This window comes from Grammomys surdaster, unplaced genomic scaffold (assembly GCF_004785775.1).
Source record: "Grammomys surdaster isolate TR1022 unplaced genomic scaffold, NIH_TR_1.0 126118, whole genome shotgun sequence".
In the NCBI taxonomy this organism is placed as follows: domain Eukaryota; kingdom Metazoa; phylum Chordata; class Mammalia; order Rodentia; family Muridae; genus Grammomys; species Grammomys surdaster.
The window spans coordinates 4,902,638-4,919,891 of record NW_021620926.1 but is presented as its reverse complement, the minus strand read 5'-3'; the positions used below and the strand labels follow the sequence as shown (position 1 = coordinate 4,919,891).

The window sequence follows — 17,254 nt, the reverse complement described above, 5'->3', positions numbered from 1 at the left end:
TTCCCCTTGAGCCTAGCTTTCCAAAGAGGTTTCTCTTCTTCCAGCAGAGTTCAGATTCCAAGTTTCTCCAGAGTACCTCACTTTTCCTCTTCTGTGTGCTGAGCCCTCACTGTTTGTTAAAGAAAGTATAGTTTGTGTGACCCTGACCGCCTTGGGCTGGTCAGGACAGGGTTAGCTTCTGCTTACATCTGTAACATTCACTTCCAACCAGGCCCACCTTGCCTTCCGACCAAGTGATTAGCTTCTTCTGGACACTTGAGTCTGTGCTGAGCTATCGGGCCACTGTCATAGACATCTTCCAGGACATGGGCCGACTCACTTCGAACAAGCTGGCACTTTCTACCAAAGATGTCCTTGTCCTTCTACATAAGTGGAGCCTCATTGAAAGAGATACGAAGCTCCAAGGAGAGCTGAAAGCAGTCATTGAGCAGCACCAAGCCAAGGACCTAATGAGTAAGTCCACCCCTTGCTGCTCCTCCACCCCTTGCCGCCCCTGCTGCCTGGCTCCACCTGAAGCAGCCAGCATGCCTCTCCAAATGCCTCTCCCTTAGCTACAGTTCCAGGGCTGACAGGGCACAGACATGGAAATGGGGACCTAGGTTTGGATTCCAGCCTCGTTGCCTAGGGACCTTTTTTGCCTTTGGATAAGTCAGTACCCAAGTGTGTTAGCTTTCTGTCACTGTGACAAAGTACCTAAGAAGATAAATTTACAGGATCAAGGATTTTGTCTTTTGTGGTGATCCGGACCTGTGTCGATGTGGAATGTGATGGTGGGAAGCCTCTGGGAGAACAGAGTTGCACACTTCATTCACAGTGGCTAGCAAGTAGAAAGGGGGAGGGAAAAAAGGGAGTCCAAGATCTGATACAGCCTTTAAGGGGACACTGCCTGTGACTTCCTCCCCAGAGGTTCCACACCTGTTAAGCTATGAGTGTGCAAATGTTTTAGTCCCTCCCCCCTCCACTCCTTCGCTCCCCTCTCCTGATGCATTCATTTCAACACTGCTCCATTGAGAGCAAACCTAAAACCCAAAGGCTTCGGGAGTGCATAAGATCCAAATCATGATGTGAGAATGGTGAGGTGCTCGCCTATAGAGGAGGTTCCTAAAACCCACTTGTTCTCATCAAGTCCTCTACTCGGAAGTCAGAAGAACAGAATGGGGAGGCCTAGGAGAAAGCACAGCATGTAGTGTTGTCTCACAGGCAGAGCACTGAGTTGGGGCTCCAGAGCCCACAGCAGCTGAACGTGGAAGCATGTTGATGACCCCTGTGCTGGGTAAGTGGACATGGTGGGTCATGATCTAGCCAGAGGAGTAAGCCAGGTCCAAATGAGACATCCCCTCTCACAACACAGAGTAAAGCGTGTAATGCTCTTATCAGAGGGCCGGAATATACACTCATGCGCGCATGCTCGCCCAACCCAACACTTACTCAGGAGGAGCTGTGTGGACATGGCAACCCTAGCCTTACCACCTTTTCTCTCTGTTTAATAGAAATGCTCAAGGATAAGAACAGGCCTGTGGTAGCTGCCCGTGCCAGAGGCCCACGAGGCCGGAAGAAGAGGCATGGAGAGCTGGAGGAGGCTGCTGAGCCCGAGCTGGAAGCATTTAGTTTGGAGAAATGCAAGGACCTCCTGAGGGCCACACTGACCCACTGGGGGCCAGGTGTCCCCTTGACTGGACCCACACAGGGGTCTGTGGGCCAGGCTATCCCCAAGAATGAAACACTGGGCTCTACACATGCTGCTGTTTCTTTGGTGGCCAGCTGGGTGCTTCGGTCATTGGCTGACCGGCCCCTCAGCAAGGCAGAGGTTACAAGACTCCTTGACTGGCTCGAGAGCCACATTTTGCCACAGCCAATGGTAATAGCTGACCTTCTCAGGGACAGTGCTGTGAAGACTGGCATCTTTAGGCTGTATAGTCGTCACTGCGGTGCCCAGGACCTCATGGGGCCTGCACAGGATGTGGCCTGCAAGTTCAGCAGGGTCATGCTGCAGTTGTTGGTGGCCCAGGGCCGTATAGATAGCCCTTTCCACTCCGTGGCAGAAGCCCTGTGTCTTGATTCTCTGAACGAAAAGGATGAAGCCAAACGAGGTAATGTGGGCTCTTTAATCATGACTAGAGACGTGGGGTGGGGGAGGGTGGGGCTAGAAAGGTCTTCATCTTAGGACTCTGACGTTATCTGGACCCTCACTGAGGCTGGGAGGGACAGAGAGTGAATATAAAGCAAGAGGAGGTCTCTCTCCTTAATGACAATTGTGTTTATGATGATAAACACCCATAGAACCTTAGGCTCCCTCTGATGGTTTGTATATGCTCAGCCCAGGGAGTTGCACTATTAGAAGGTGTGACCCTGTTGGAGGAGGTGCATCACTGTGGGTGTGGGCTTTAAGACCCTCACCCTAGCTGCCTGGAAGTCAGTCTTCCACTAGCAGCCTTCAGATGAAGATATAGAACTCTCAGCTCCTCCTGCACCATGCCTGCCTGGATGCTGTCATGTTCCCACCTTGATGATAATGGACTGAACTTCAGAACCTATGAGTCAGCTCCAGTTAAATGTTGTCCTTTGTAAGAGTTGCCTTGGTCAAGGTGTCTGTTCACAGCAGTAAAACCCTAACTAAGACAGTCCCTCACAGGACACACCACCCTACAGAGCAGAGAGTGTTTTGATGGTAACCTAAATAAAGGACTGCTGCCCGTAGTGAGCACGCCTGGGTGCCCACAGGAGCACACCCACACAGGCAGCTGTGCTTGCCATTCAGCTGGCCTCAGAGGCTTGGAAGCATGACTGAGCGTGTAGGTGACCTGCGCTGTCTTTGGTACATGAGATGGAGGGGCAAGTGTGTCCTCAGTCTGGGAGAATGGACTCTGTCACAGGGAAGGAAAGGCTAGCAGGCTGGGCTGTGACCTCACCTGATAGCAGAAGGAGCCCATCACTTTTTCTCAGCTAGCTGAAGCAGGAACAGAGGCCTTTTGCCTGTAAGCCTCACCTTTTCCAAAATGTGCTCTTTGAGGTGATAAATGCCAAGTCAGGGATGGCCCTAGGCATGAGACCTCAGACCAAGATGGAACTTAGAGTAACTCCTTTTTAAGGTGTGTACCCAATCATCAGAAGAAAGTAAGCTTAAAAATGATCTGAAAGGTTTGCACAAAGTAGAAATTCTTTTTTATCCATGTGTTCACCTGTGCTTACATGGGTTTGGCATAGTGTATCTGGCAGTTGTGCAGAGCCCTGGTGCATTGTGGGTGGGTGGTTTGCTTTACATCTGAGCAAATGCACATCCTAATGGCTTTGTCTAACTCCCCAGCTCCCACTGCATTCCTGGTGTCTCTGTATGTTAAGGACATCTGGCTCGGTGCCCAGCAGCCAGACACCTTCCTTGCTCACATCCGCACGGTCTGTGAGGCTGCAGAGGACAAGCCACTTGGTGATCCAGAGGCCATTGTTGTGCTGTGCAGGAATGTGACCTCCTCAGCCCCTCATGCTTGACTCGCTCCTGCTGAACGGAGCCCCAGCGGGTTCCAGGAGGCTTAAGCTGGTTCTGAGACATAAACTGATACGTGCAACTATGTTCCAGGAGGAAAAGCTAAGAGGACTTTATTCAACTGACCAACAAGTAAGCCCAGGTGTTGGCCTTGTAGTCACATCTAGTGACTGGGCCACTGCCAGGCCATGAAGCCCATGGAGGGCTCATATGGCTGCTGTCCCCTCCCCCTGAAGCCCCTGGCAGAGGAGCTAGGGGCTGTTCATGGGTTGGTATTAAAGCTGAAATGTGAAAACTCTCGTGTCTTCGTTTGTACACGACACGTGTAAAGTTTTGTTTGCTCTTTTATTTAAGAATGTTGTATTAAAGTCCCTAAGGTATAAACCTCTACTTTGGGAAGACAATCTATTTTTTTAATTATATTTCAAAGAGAATTTTTGAGTTTTATAATGTTTTGATAATAAACAGCTATTTTTTGTGAGTTGCTTTTGTTCTTTGCTTTATTTTACAAACTATTTTTATCCCAAAGACCTTCATTCTAGTTCAGAATTTAACTTTAATGGTTCACTGTTACTAGGTGTTGTCCTTGGTAAAGGTCAGTATGAAATTTCATGGATTTTACAGATAAAATGCTTGTATATGCTGGTCCCTTGTTGGATGTGCCACTCAGGAACTGGTGATGTAATTTGTCTGTGTGGAGTGTATGTAGTACTAAAAGTGGCTTGGTTTTGTTTATACTTTTATGTCTATCTGTGTGTCATCTTGTTACACGACAAGCGTACGTAAAGACAAGGGTCATTTACCTTTATTTGCAGAGAACACACAGGAAGCCCGAGGACACTGAGTTGGAAAGCCGCTTTTAGTTTGCAGTTTATTGAGATTGCCCTGCTCTATGGGTACTTCTGACTAGCATGCAGAGGGACACTTGCTGAAAAGACAGGATCAGGCTTGTGTCCCTAAAGCCCAGGCCTCTGAAAGCAAAGGAGTGGGCCACCAGACCCCAGCAAGTTTCCACAGCCTGTCACAAGCTCCATCCTCAGCCTCCCCTAAGTTTAAGGACTTTGGTCCTGTGAGGTGAGCTCACCTGAAGTCTGCTGGCCCCAGCCTCTCTTGTCTTGACCCTGGGTCTGGCTAGGTTATGATCAGAAGTCACAGGTCTTGTTCCCTCCCTTTTCCTTGTTCCCTTGTTCCTGGCAGTCTGACCAGATCACAAGGACACCGCCTTAGGTGGTGGCAGTGACTGCAGAGCAGATCCAAGCTCAGGAGCTGCTCTTCATCTTCTGTTTAACTTCACCATCCCCAAGTCTGGTGAGAATGAGGCTGGCCCTCACCCTGTGGAGAGGGGTGGCACACGGTCTTCTGCGCACGGCATTGTGTTATACAGCTGGCCTTCCAGACCTACAGTCCACATCTGTAAGACTGAACAGATCACCTCTGGACTGACGTGTGGAGGCTTTTGTCATTCTCTAGGCAGTGTGGTCACCGCATACCCCACTTTCCCACTGCACTGGATGGAGGCAGTCTATAGAGGCTCAAGTGATTGTGGGTAAAAATCCTGCCATTTTACAGAAGGGATTTGCTCATCCAAGTTTTGGCATTACCTCACCCCCATCAGTACCAAGAGGCTCCTTTAGTGTAAACACTGGTGTAAAGGGACAAACATTATTTAAGAATAAAGCCTACCAACTCCCTGACTGCAGCCCAGAGGTGCATCTGCAGGTTTTCATGGCCTTGTGTCTCTCTGCAGCCAGGCCTTCGGTACTACAGACCTAATTGTTTCAGCTCTCAGAGCCACAGTGCCACGGAGCAGCAGCTGAAATGGGGAGCTGCTTGCTAGCTTTGAGAACTCAATATTCTGGAGCAGTGCTGAAGGCTGCCTGGCTCCCTCAGATTCAGGCCCTGCTTCTGAAAAGCTCCGGGGGCTCAGTCGTGAAAGGCTGTGGGACAGGGGAGCTGGCCCAGGAGGGTGCACACTGCTGTGTCTGTGGAGGACACATAGGAGGTCTGCAGGCTTCCCTGGCATCCTCATGGAGCAGGTGTACCATGTGTGCTCAGACAGAAGAGAGAGGAAAGCAGAGGTTTTTTGTTTTTTTTTTTTCTTAATCCGTGTTTTATTTTCCTGTGCATCCCAAAACAAGTGTAAGCAACAAACAGGTTAAGCACGCTCAACAGACTCAGCTGTGTCTAGGGCAACTTCTCCATCCTAGCTGGGCTATTAATATGTGTGATGGTTCTCTTTGTAAACTTGGTTTTGTCCTGGTCAGTTTCTTGCTACATTTAAGATGGCCTTAAAAAGACATAGCTGGCCAGGTTGGTGTGAGTTCACTGGTTTGCTTGAACACAACTGGCTCTCTGGCATCATCAGTTCTACAGTTGAGAAGTTATGTCTCCAGGCTCGCCACTGCTTGTACGTGAGGTCAGCTGATGCCCTGGGACACCCCCCCCCCCATCCTGAACCTGGTCCTAGGGGAGAGCCAGGGGCCCAGGGAGTGAGGCAGAAGGACTCTGCTGCTGTAACCATTGGTCAGTGGCAGCTCTACTTTCTGGCTCCTCTGCTGTCTGCAGGGAGGCCCTCCGGAGGCACAGGGGGAGGTTGAAGCCGTGAGTCCATGGACATATTTGGTGGGGTTGGGGACTGTGCCTGTGGACAGAGCAAATAAGAGGCAAGCATCAAGGAACTGGCTAGAGAATAGCTCTTAGCTAGAGGGCTTATCTGTCCCTTCCTGTCCTGAGCCTGTGGGCAAGCCAGGGAGCTAGAGACATGGGTGTCTTGTTGGGAACCAAGCCCTGAGTCCTTCCTTCGGTGCCAGTTCTTGCTTCTGTGTTCAACTCTCCTCAGGCATCCGGCCACATACCTAAGTCCGCTCATTTCCTGGCCACACTAATGGACTTTAGCTAAGAAATCTGTCTTCTCTGGATTTCCTGGCCCTGGAGGTACTAGAGAGTGAACATGGCTGCCTGGCATTAACCTCCTTGGCCACTACTCCCCGCCTGCACTTGCCTTGGATTTTATTCACAAGATGGGATGATGCTGCCTCATAAGTGGTGGCAGAGGAAGCAGGGGCCGGCTATAGGCTGAGCTGGAGAACCATTCTCCATGTGTTTGCAATGCTAACACAATGAAGGCCACAGGAAGGAAGCTGTGGGGGCCAAAGCCACCATCTAAGCAAGTCTGTCTTATGGGGGGGGGGGTCCTCACACAGTGCCTCAGGAGCCTTTGCTCTCTTGTTAGATTTCTAAAGTAAATGAGACTTATGTGTGTCAGAGTAAGTGTATGCCACCCAAAGAGTCCAGAAGAGGATATGAGGTCCCCTGGAATTAGATATCAGGCAGTTGTAGACTGGGAACCCAGCTTGGGTCCTCTGGAGGATCAGCAAGCATCCTTAATTGCTGAGCCATCTCTTCAGCCGTGTGTGTGTGTGTGTGTGTGTGTACTCCTCCACCACAAATATACTCAAACACATACACACCTAACTGGACTAGAGCTCTATGTACACCTCAAACTTAGAGATCTCCCCACTTCTACATTTTAAAAACCGGGGCAGCAGTTACAACGTAGAATAATCTAGAAGGTCAACTACCCAGCACCAGAGAATCTCCAACAGTGAACTAGCCTTACGTATTCTTTGGAGCTCCCAAAGTTCACCTCTAATTTAACCAGCAGGGACTGACCAAGAGACACCTAAGCTAGGGTCCCGTATTTCTAGTGAGCTCAGCAGCAGCATTTAACTGACACCTGGGGTTGTTTGTTCTTTATTTTAACAGTTTTATAAAGTCCATACCTGCAAGATGTTACCCAGGGCTCCTTAATATACTTATCAGTATACATCTGTCACCGTGCTAACTTTAAAATAATGACATCGTTACCAAGAAGACCCCATTATCAATTCCTTCCTTTCATCTACCATCCCCCAAGCACTCTGATATTTCACATAAAGGCAATGAAACAATATGGTTTTATATTTGGCTTCTTGCACTCAGCGTGTGTTTCGAGGGACCGAAATGAATGGCTTGCTGATGACATGTGCTGAGAAGTGGGTCACCAGGTGAGCTCTGTGTTGACATCACAGGCTGTACTCACACAAACTTGTGGAACCACTTCTGTATGTACTGATTGTCGTGAGACCATTGCCTGCTCACTCGTTTTAGCATGAGTGAGTGCAGGTCATGTGGATGCACTACAATACTACCGGTCAGCATCTGCATTTGTCCCAAGACCTGCCTTCCTACTTACCTCATCTGTGAAGAGCCTGACCAGGACATGTACAGCAGAATGAGGAAGAGGAGCACCACGAAAGTAGCCAGGCTCAACCACAAGGCAATGACGATGGAATCTGCAGGAAGGAACAGAATCAGCTGAGTCAGACAGGCAGCAGAATGGTCCTCAGCCAGAAGTCAGCAGACAGTGCATCACAGGGCCAGCGACTTGATGGTGTCTCTGCTAGCTGTTATGACTGGAAAGGTTTCCAGTAACAGCCTTAGGAAGAAAGGGAAGCTTCTCCTCAGTTGATGGCAAACTAAACGTTATCTTGGGCTCCCCACAAACTTTCTCCAGCTGTCACTGCGGCTGAGAGGAAGAGTCCCGAGTGGTGACTGTATGACTTCCTTTTCTTGTTGTGTAACAAGATGCTTGCTGAGAGCCTTGGTGACAGGCCCCAGGAGGAACAACATCAGGGGCCCCATTCCCAAAACCTAGAAGAACTTCCCAGGGCCTGTTAGAGGTCAAGGCCCTTACCCCTGTGAAGAAGTGGGCTGGCCCCTGGTACCATGGAGTAGAACTGGCTAGTGACTCAGGTAGAGAAGCAACAGGCACTGTTGTGCCCAGCACCATAGCCATATGTGTGGCTCTGAGCCGGAGAAAATATGGTTGGTTTCTTCCATTGCTGTGGAGAACCTGGCATGTCAGGATCATTTGGCAGGTAGCTGGGGGACTGCCATATTATGGAGGTTTGGGAGTGGTTACCTATGGCTGAGGGTGGCCTCAGGACAACATGTCCAAGCTGGGAGAGTCTAGACAACCCTCAGTGTGTGACAGAAAGAGATTGTTGAAGGATAGTAACCCAGCAAGTACTTACTAAGCACAGAGCTCTGCAGTGCAGCCTTCAATTAGTATGAATTGCTACACAGATGTCGAGAGCTAGCACAAGAGGGTCTCACATTACATCAAAATAAAAGGTTGTTTGTGAATACTATACAAACAAATGGGCAACCATCCAAAGAAATTATTGTGTGAGTTATCGAAATGGTTGAAAATGGGGCTCTGGGCATAAGTAATGGCATCCCTGCTTTTAGGACTCCCTGGCCATTCCAAGGATAGGAGTACTAGGGAGTGAGTACCAGCATCCTCAGATGCTTAAGTCCACTATGGAAGCCTCTTGTATGCCCATAGAGCCTGCACAATACTGCCACAACTTCCGATCATCTCCAGATGATTCTCGAGACTGTTTATCATGGGTGCATACAAACAGCTGCTGTGTTCTGTAGGGAATAAGGGTGAGAGAAGAGTCTATTTTTAGCACATATCTAATTTTTTTCAAGTAATTTCAGTCTGTGGATATATAGCACTGGCCATATTTGAAAAGAAAATGCCATCTCCTGTCTGTGCCTGCGCCGTGAGCAGCCCTAAGGCTTCAGCTCTACACCCAACCCCCCAAAACCCAGAGGATGCTGGACTCCCAGGAGTTCCAACACACCCAGGAGTATAGGATGCTGAAGGAGCATAGTGACTGCCAGAGCAATGGGTGAGACATGCTGATGCCAGGACAAAGAATGATGCTGACCTGTGAACTTGCTGAGGGCCCTGACAATGGTGACTGGGAAGCTGTATTGGACATAAGTTTCCAACACACCATTGCTTACCTATACTCCTGATGGGACAAGCTGCCTTGCCTCAAGTTCTTAGACCTTGTGGAACAGAGAATCAAAAAGAGAAGTTATAATGCCTCTTGTATTGTTCTTAATCGTGACCAGTTATTCAGACTCAATCATGGACTGGTCTAGAAATCAATCCAATATTGGAAATAATAGTCTTCATTTGGAAGTCTGGTTCTGGATATTTTCAGAGACATACATGGAAATTAGCTGCAGTTCTCTGTGATGTTATGTTAGCAAGAGATAAAATTGGGGCAGGATCTAATTTCAAACAGGTGTTAGCACATGTGTTAAGGCTCTTTTAATTGTCAAGTTAAAAATACTTTTGTTTCTTCTACAGTATTTAATGTAAGTGCATTGATTGTACACCTTCTAATTGTGTTTGTGTTTTGAAATCTGGCATGTCAATTAAGGAGGTCTATCAACCAGCTTTTGTTTTAGTGCCCTGAGTATCACAGACCCTTGGTATTCTAAAAATAGCTTGCAAGTACTGGAAGAAATGAGTCAGGCTTTAAGCAGAAGCAAGAGGGTAGTGGGCTTGATTATTGTTGGTATAACAGCTTTAATTACATTAATTGCTAGCACCACTGCTTCTGCACTAATTGCTGTGACACAAGAAGTTAAGACAGCTACTTTTGTTAATCATCTACTTTTTGTTAATCATTTTTGTTAAAAAATGTTACTAATGTGTTGAATATACCAGAGGATTTAAATAGGCATTTGGAAGAAGGAATTGATGCTATTTATCCTATTCAAATTACTGGATAGAGGTTCAGAATTTAAGGGTAAGGAGCCATCTTGAGTGTCATGCCAAATACCATTGGATTCATGTTAGTTCTACAATTTACAGTGGTAGTCATTATAATTAGGAAGAAGTTTAATGATACGTGCAGTGTATTTGGCATAATTCTAACACCTCTCTAGATGTTTTAACCATACATAGGGAGCTTATGAATTTCATTGATGCTGAGCATTGATGTGGTAGAAACTGCAGATAAAATTACCCATGGCCTGAGGTCAGTATTTCTATTTTAGTCAAGCTTCAAAAATGGCTTATATAGCTTGATCATGTTAGCCCTTTTTGTCCTGGGAATACTTTTATTCCTGCCCATTGTGTTAAAACTTTTCTTCAACAACATCAACATGTTGGCAGCCAAGTACATGGCTTGAAACTGAAAATGGACCCCCAGACAGTTATTAAATTAACAGGCTGGCAAGCCAAGAACAGGTAAGATTCTACACAAAGCCTTACCAACCTAAGACATAAGTGCATTGCTTTGGATAATGCATATTCCATGACTGATAAGGAAGGCATTCTTGTCAGAATGACCTGAGACAGGCTCAGTCTTGTTAATGAAAAAAAAAAAAAAGAGGGAGAAGTAGAGAGCCTTTGGGGCTGCTTGGCAGGAATCTGATATTGGCCAAGGACAAGGAAGCAGGCTTCAGGTAGGAATCTGACATTAGGCTAGAACAAAGAATTAATTTCAGACAGGAATCTAAATTTTAGGCTAGAACAAGGAAGTAGGCTTCAGACATGAAAATGACCTTGAGCTAGGACAGGGAGGTAGGCTCAGATACTCTGGTCATCCTGATAAGCCCTTAGAAACAGTGATCACGGGAGTGTTCACATAAGTGGGTTTATTGCCTTGCTTTTTCTTTAACTATTTGCGTTTATTGTATTATTTGTTCCTTGACTATTTGCATCTATTCTATTGCTAGTTCCTCAACTTAGAACTGACCTTAATACATGCATATAATCAAAAGTGTATAAAAGCATAAAGGAGGACGGGGAGGGGATAGGGGGTTCTAGGGAAGGGAAATGGGGAAAGGGGATGACATTTGTATTGTAAATAAATAAAATACCCAATTAAAAAAAAGAAAAGTAAAGAAAAGAAAGAAAAGAAAATGCCATCTCTGCTTCCTATGACCCAGACAGGTTGAGAAACAAGATTTGTGAAAGTAGGACCTTGGACCCTAACAGTTAATGTCAGAAATGAGGTATTGAACAGAGTTGGCGATTCTGCCAATAAAGAGCCTACTGTGCAAGCGTGAGGACTTGAGGTCAGACTCCGGGCACGCGTGGAAAAGCTAGGTGCTCATCTGTAGCCTTATTGCCAGGAACTTGGGGGTGAAGATGAAAGGATCCCCAGGAATCACTGGCCGGCCATTGATGAACTGCTGAGCTTCAGGTTTAATGAGCCACCCTGTCTGAATAAAATTAAGTGGCAAGGGATTAAGGAAAGATGTCCAACACTTAACTGTAGTCACACCGGCATATATATGCCTGCACACTATAGTACACACACACACACACACAGAGAGAGAGAGAGAGAGAGAGAGAGAGAGAGAGAGAGAGAGAGAGAAGGAGGGAGGCAGGAGGATGCTATACTTGGAAAAAAACACAAGCCCCTGCCTTTAATACATTAGTCCTTTACAGCATCTACAAGCCAGGGAGACAAGGACAACAAAGACCCATTGCTGGCTCTTGTGTCTTCTCCCTTTTCTGTCCCTAAGCTAAGAAGCATGAAACAGTTTAAGAGGATCTCTGGGCTCCAGGGAAGGGGAAGGTAATAATAGATGTCAGGTCCAACTGAAAGATGTCAGGTCCAAAGGCAACCCAATTCTCCAACCCACAAAAGGCCGTCCGAAAATCCAGAAATGAGCTCAAGCCGGAGTGTTTCTGCCGAAAATCCAGAAATGAGCTCAAGCCGGAGTGTTTCTGCCAGTCAGATAAAAGCCAGCATTCCTCGGGACTTGTGAAACTGGTTCTCATCTACCAAAAGGAGTTACCCTTACCTCTGGCAGAAGGGACTCCTGGCTAGCTGAGGTGTCTATTAGCACATCAAAGCTCATGCTGGCCTCCAGGCTCCCTCAGTATCACAAGTCCTAGCTATCTCACCCTTCTCACCTGCCCTTCCATAACCTCCATAGCCTCCCTCCAGCTCACAGGCTTCTCTACCCTCAGCCTCTCCTTCTCCTTATAGCCCTGCTCTTCCTGCTGTGTTCCTGCCCTGCTCTCCTCTCACTGTTTCCTCTATTCTCTGTCCCTTGTTATCCCCTCACTCAAAGACTGCCCTTGTCATGTCCTGTCTGCCCTGCCGTGTCCCATCTGCCCTGCCATGTCCTGTCTGCCTACCATGTCCTGTCTGCCTGCTGTGTCCTGTCTGCCCGCCATGTCCTGTCGGCCCATCATGTTCAGTTTCTACTCTGTTCTGGACTCTTCCAGATGCCTCTGGCTGTTCTCTCTCATATCTACAATTAAAAACATTCCCCTTAACCACACCATGGTCAGTTTCTACAAAATTCTTTTTGAAAACACCCCTCTGGCTTTCTCAGTTTGCCTTGCCACATACCCACATGCCTAGAGGGTTACAGATTATTTCATAACTTCTAAGTAGGAGTGTATGCTTTCTCAAAATTTAGTTTGGGATTTTTCTTCTGGAGGGTACTTCTGATTTCTGTGGACATTAATCCTTTCTTTTCCTCTTCATCAAAATGATGAAGCCTTTGAGGTCCCTGGCTCCTCAGTAAGACCCACCAGCTACTCAAAGGAAGCAGCTTCAAGCACGTAGCAGCCGAGAGCCTCCTTTCTCAGAACTGTCTGTGCAACCTTAGTCATTATCCCTGACACGGAGCAGGAAATGAGATGACTTCTTGCCTGGAGCACATGACCTACGGATAAATGAAATTAAATTCTGTCAGACTGAAAATGAGGATCAGTAGCTGTTAGTCAATTTCCATGCTAAATCCACTCCCGCCATGTTCCTTTGAAAAAGAAAGCCAAGAAAAATAGTTCCTTCCTTTTCTGCAGAAAGTTCATGAGTGCTCACAGAGAACATTTTGTTCTAAAGGCAAGAACCACCCCCACAACCCTCAGCCCCAACCACCACCCTCCCCTCTCCCCACTGCCCCTCCTCCCACCCTACCCCCAACTCCCACACCCCCACCCACCCCACCCGCATCTGAAAGGTTCTCACCCCCACAGACTTGTTTTCACAAAGAGCCCCTAGCTGGGCTGAGAATGAAGCCAGTATTTGATGGAGAAACCCCAGCTTCCTCTCCCTGCCTTCATGCTCGCTCTTTCTTCTCCTCTCTCTTTTCTTCCCCCACCCTCTCTTCTCCTCCTCTCTTTTGCCCTTCCTTCCTCTCCCAGTTCCCACTATGGACTGTGAGGAATCAAATACCAACAGAGGAGTCACCAGAAAAAATTCTGAGTCACCTACAGCATTGCATACTGTAGTCCCAGCTGCTTGGGGGATTGAGGCAGGAGGACCTCTGGAGCTTGGGAGTGAGGACCAGCCAGGCCAACATAACGAGACCCTGCCTCTTAAAAGAAAACTTGTACAAGCATGGATGGCTTCACTTTATGTTAGAAGACTTATCTTACAGCCAGCCACACAACACTGTGACCAAGTCCCTGACGCAACTTAAAAGGGAGGAATGGTGTATTTGGCTCATGGTTTTAGAGACTTCAGTTTGTGGTTGCACAATGTGTTGCTCTGGTGCTTTGATGAGGTTGGGAGGGGGGCCGGGGGGGGTGGGGGGTGGCGCATGTGATAGAATGGAAGTGCTCACATTATGGTAACCTGGGAACACAAAGACAGAGTCCCAGACCCCAATATTCTCTTCAAGGGTGGAAGACCAATGACTTAACCTCCTTCCGCTAGGCCCCACCTCTTGTGTTCTCTCTCTCTTGGCAACAGCACCTCGGGCACCGACTGAGTTTTCAGTATATCATCTTAGTACGGAGTTAATTAAACCACCTCAGAGTATGCCTTCCTCAGAAAAGATGCTTCAGCATGGCTGAGACACTGGCTTTCGTTCTGACATCATTAGCATTCATCTTTATCTACTGATCAAATATTCAGAGCACTTCTCTAGTTCCTAGAAACAAGTCACCCTGAACTCTTGCATGTCACCTCCCTCCAGAGACGTTCCAGAGAGTGCTGTGGTTACCCAGAGCCAGCTTCAGATTACAGGGATCCAGTGACGAGTCACTCAAGTGTTGCCCCCTGAGAGGCCGTTTAACGAAAGTTCATTCCAAAGCAAACACTGTGACATTTTTTTTGAACTATCACTTTCAGGATTTAGATCGTGTGCGTGAGGTGGACCTTTTGAAATCACCAGCAATGTCTGAGGTACATTGTTCCTCGTGGGAGAAAACATCTATATGCAACCCTTTGTCTTGTGTTCATTGACGCCCCTGTTGGTTTTGGAAGAGCTGGATTGAATGGCATGTTTCTGCTCACCTTCCCCCTTCCCTCAAAGCAGCAGGTAAGTCGATGGCATCATTGAAGCTACCAGAGGCAGGGCAGCAGCAGAAGTCAATATGGATGATGACAGATTCTTCCTAACCCGTAATTAAATGGAAGGAGACATATGGACCGTAGAGGTAGATAACTGAGAATTAAAGCCAGTTCTCCTCGAGGGAAATCAATCTATCTCGCTGCTCTCTGAACAGGGGCATTAACCAGTTACTGGAGAGCCATCTTATTAGGATAATTTGCTTTGTCTCTGCAAGACTGGAACGTAGGATTGGTTCTCTTCTTAGTGCGGCCTCCAAGAGGGGGACAGACATGAAAGCAAACCCGCCGACTGCCTGTTCTACTGTGTTAACACACTCCATGAAACAGACACGAGCTATACAGAAAGCTACAAGGCTAATGTCCTTATAAAGTGCTTGTGACACAATCACACCAGATGCTGACCTGCCGTTGGAATATGGCAGCCGCAGCCTTCAGCTCAGTCCTAATTTCCTTTCTTCTGGTGCAGGGGAGGGGACTTGGGGTGAAACTGTTATGTCATCCTTTGCAACACTGATAGAACTAATCTCCTAAGAAACTAGTAGGAGGTTCAGAAGCAAATTAATTGTATGTGTATGTGATATGTATGTGTGTGTGGACACATGTGAATGCCACAGTGCACATGTGGCGGCCAGGTGGGTGTTGGTCCTTGTCTTCTACCTTGCTTAATACAAGGTCTCATCACTCCTGTGTACTCAAGGCTACCTAGCCCATGAGTGCCCACAGATTTTCCTATTTCTGCCTCCCATCTTGCATAGGAGTTCTGGGATTACAGATCTGGGCTACCATACCTAGTTTTTGTATGGATTCAGGGGATCCGACCTCTGGTCCTTATCATTTTGCTTTAAACACTGAGCTGTTTCTTCATCTTGCAAATTAATATAGTCTTTGATGCATTTATTTATTGTATGTGCATGGCCCCACGTATGTGTTGAGGTCAGAAGACAACTTGCAGAGACCTGGGTCCCAGGAATTGAACTTGGGCTATCAGGCAAGACTGAGCTCACGGACTCTAAGATGGCCAAGAATCCTCCCACTGGCCAGGAGTCCTCCCACCCAAAACAGTGGAGTGGCTTTACAGAGCAGGTGGTGACCAAGCGTGACATCTTTGACGCTCAAAAAAAAAAAAATTACAGTATCTGAAGATCTCTCAGCTTTGCATCTAAATGGTGTTCATTTTAAAAAGAGTTTTCTAAAGGGAAACCTACATTTTGTCCAGACCAACAGGTGTCCTCGGGTTCAGAACTTACTGTAGTATTTACAAGTAGGTGCATTTTCCACCGACTCTATCACTTTCTCCTATTGCATGTCTTTCTCACTGTGAGTCATGTGTACAAAAACCTGTCCCTGAAGGGCACCTTTCTCGACCTTCCATCAGACAACACAAAGTTAAACCACTGTCTCCACTGAGGTCCTTAAGAAGCATGGACAGGCACCTGCATTTGAACACTGCACGTTGAAAAAGAACCGGAACCTTACCTCAAAGGATACACTGGAAGGCTGTCCCCAGGGCATCTGCCTGGCCTTTGCCTACTTCCTGAAACACTAAATATTTATTTGTTTTGAGCTGCTGTATAACCAATTTTCTCCCTTCCATGTGGAAACCATTTCATCCCTTTGAGTAATTCCATTTGCTTTCTGATAGAGACATTCCGTGGATATTGTGAGGGAAATATCCACAGAACCAAGACTTTTTATGGAGTAGGCACCGGCAGGTTCCCTGGCTGAGAGCGTTATCCCAGGGCTGTGTCTTTAGGCTCATTTCCTGGGCTGACCTTTGACCTTGACTAAATAGCTCAACTGATTAGGGAAGACCATCTTAGAGGTGTCAACTTGCTCATGAGATGAACAAAAGCAAATGAGCAAACGGATGTTAAGTCCTGCTTGTCCTCTGAGGCCGCGAACACTGAACATCTGTTGACAACTTACAGAGCATACAACAGACATCTTAGAGGTGGCCGGAATATATCTCCCAGACCTAAATATGGACAGTGAGAAAGACAGAACTATGTAGTTTGAAGAAACTCCTCCAGCTTACTAGAGCCTCAAATAAAGGCAACTTTATCAAAAACTGTACCTTCAAAAACAAAATAGAGGAGCTCTGGGAGCTTCTTGGTTCCATCCCCTGCATCATAGAGTGAGAGAAAAAAGGGCATGAAAATGAAGGGAAAAGAGGGACCAGGGAGAAAGGAGTCGGGGACCAGGGAGGTTGCTATGGGCTGAAGAGAATCAAAGTCCATAGTGAGCCGTGGTGATACACACCTGTGGTCCCAGAATCTGAGTAACTGAGGCAGGAGGATTTCTGTGAGTTTGAGCAAAGTCTGAGCTATACAGTGAGTACCAGTCCAGCTGAAGCTATGTAATAAGACCTCTTTTCAAAGAAACAAGAACGAAGAAAATCACATTATCTACATTATCTATATTATGGAAATATTATAATGAAATCCACTATTTCAATTAATATACACTAATAAAAATAAGTAAAAATAAAATAAATATAAAAATAAAGAAGTAAGTATATGTGTGTGTGTGTATGTGTGTGTAAGAGAGAGAGAGAGAGAGAGAGAGAGAGAGAGAGAGAGAGAGAGAGACAGAGAGA

At 46.9% G+C, this 17,254-nt stretch overlaps 2 protein-coding genes across 3 annotated transcripts in view; one reads left to right on the top strand and one right to left on the bottom strand.

The window, feature by feature from the left end:
* The window catches only part of Urb1 (URB1 ribosome biogenesis homolog), a 65,182-nt gene extending 61,220 nt beyond the window's left edge, over nt 1-3,962 (top strand). Inside the window, exons 37-39 of the mRNA XM_028756390.1 lie at nt 212-453; nt 1,491-2,090; nt 3,305-3,962. Coding sequence (XP_028612223.1) covers nt 212-453; nt 1,491-2,090; nt 3,305-3,486 — 1,024 coding nt within the window. The 3' untranslated portion in view covers nt 3,487-3,962. The remainder of the gene's footprint in view (nt 1-211; nt 454-1,490; nt 2,091-3,304) is intronic.
* A 1,608-nt stretch (nt 3,963-5,570) lies between these two features.
* The window catches only part of Mrap (melanocortin 2 receptor accessory protein), a 12,636-nt gene continuing 952 nt past the window's right edge, over nt 5,571-17,254 (bottom strand). Inside the window, exons 2-3 of one of the 2 annotated variants that reach the window (XR_003709873.1) lie at nt 7,716-7,958; nt 5,571-6,122 (exon numbers count right to left, since the gene is read on the bottom strand). Coding sequence is in view for 1 of the 2 variants with exons in the window: in XM_028756413.1 (XP_028612246.1) it covers nt 5,945-6,122; nt 7,716-7,815 (278 nt within the window). In the remaining variant the exon portion in view is untranslated. The remainder of the gene's footprint in view (nt 6,123-7,715; nt 7,959-17,254) is intronic. The other variant, XM_028756413.1, reaches the window with a different exon arrangement.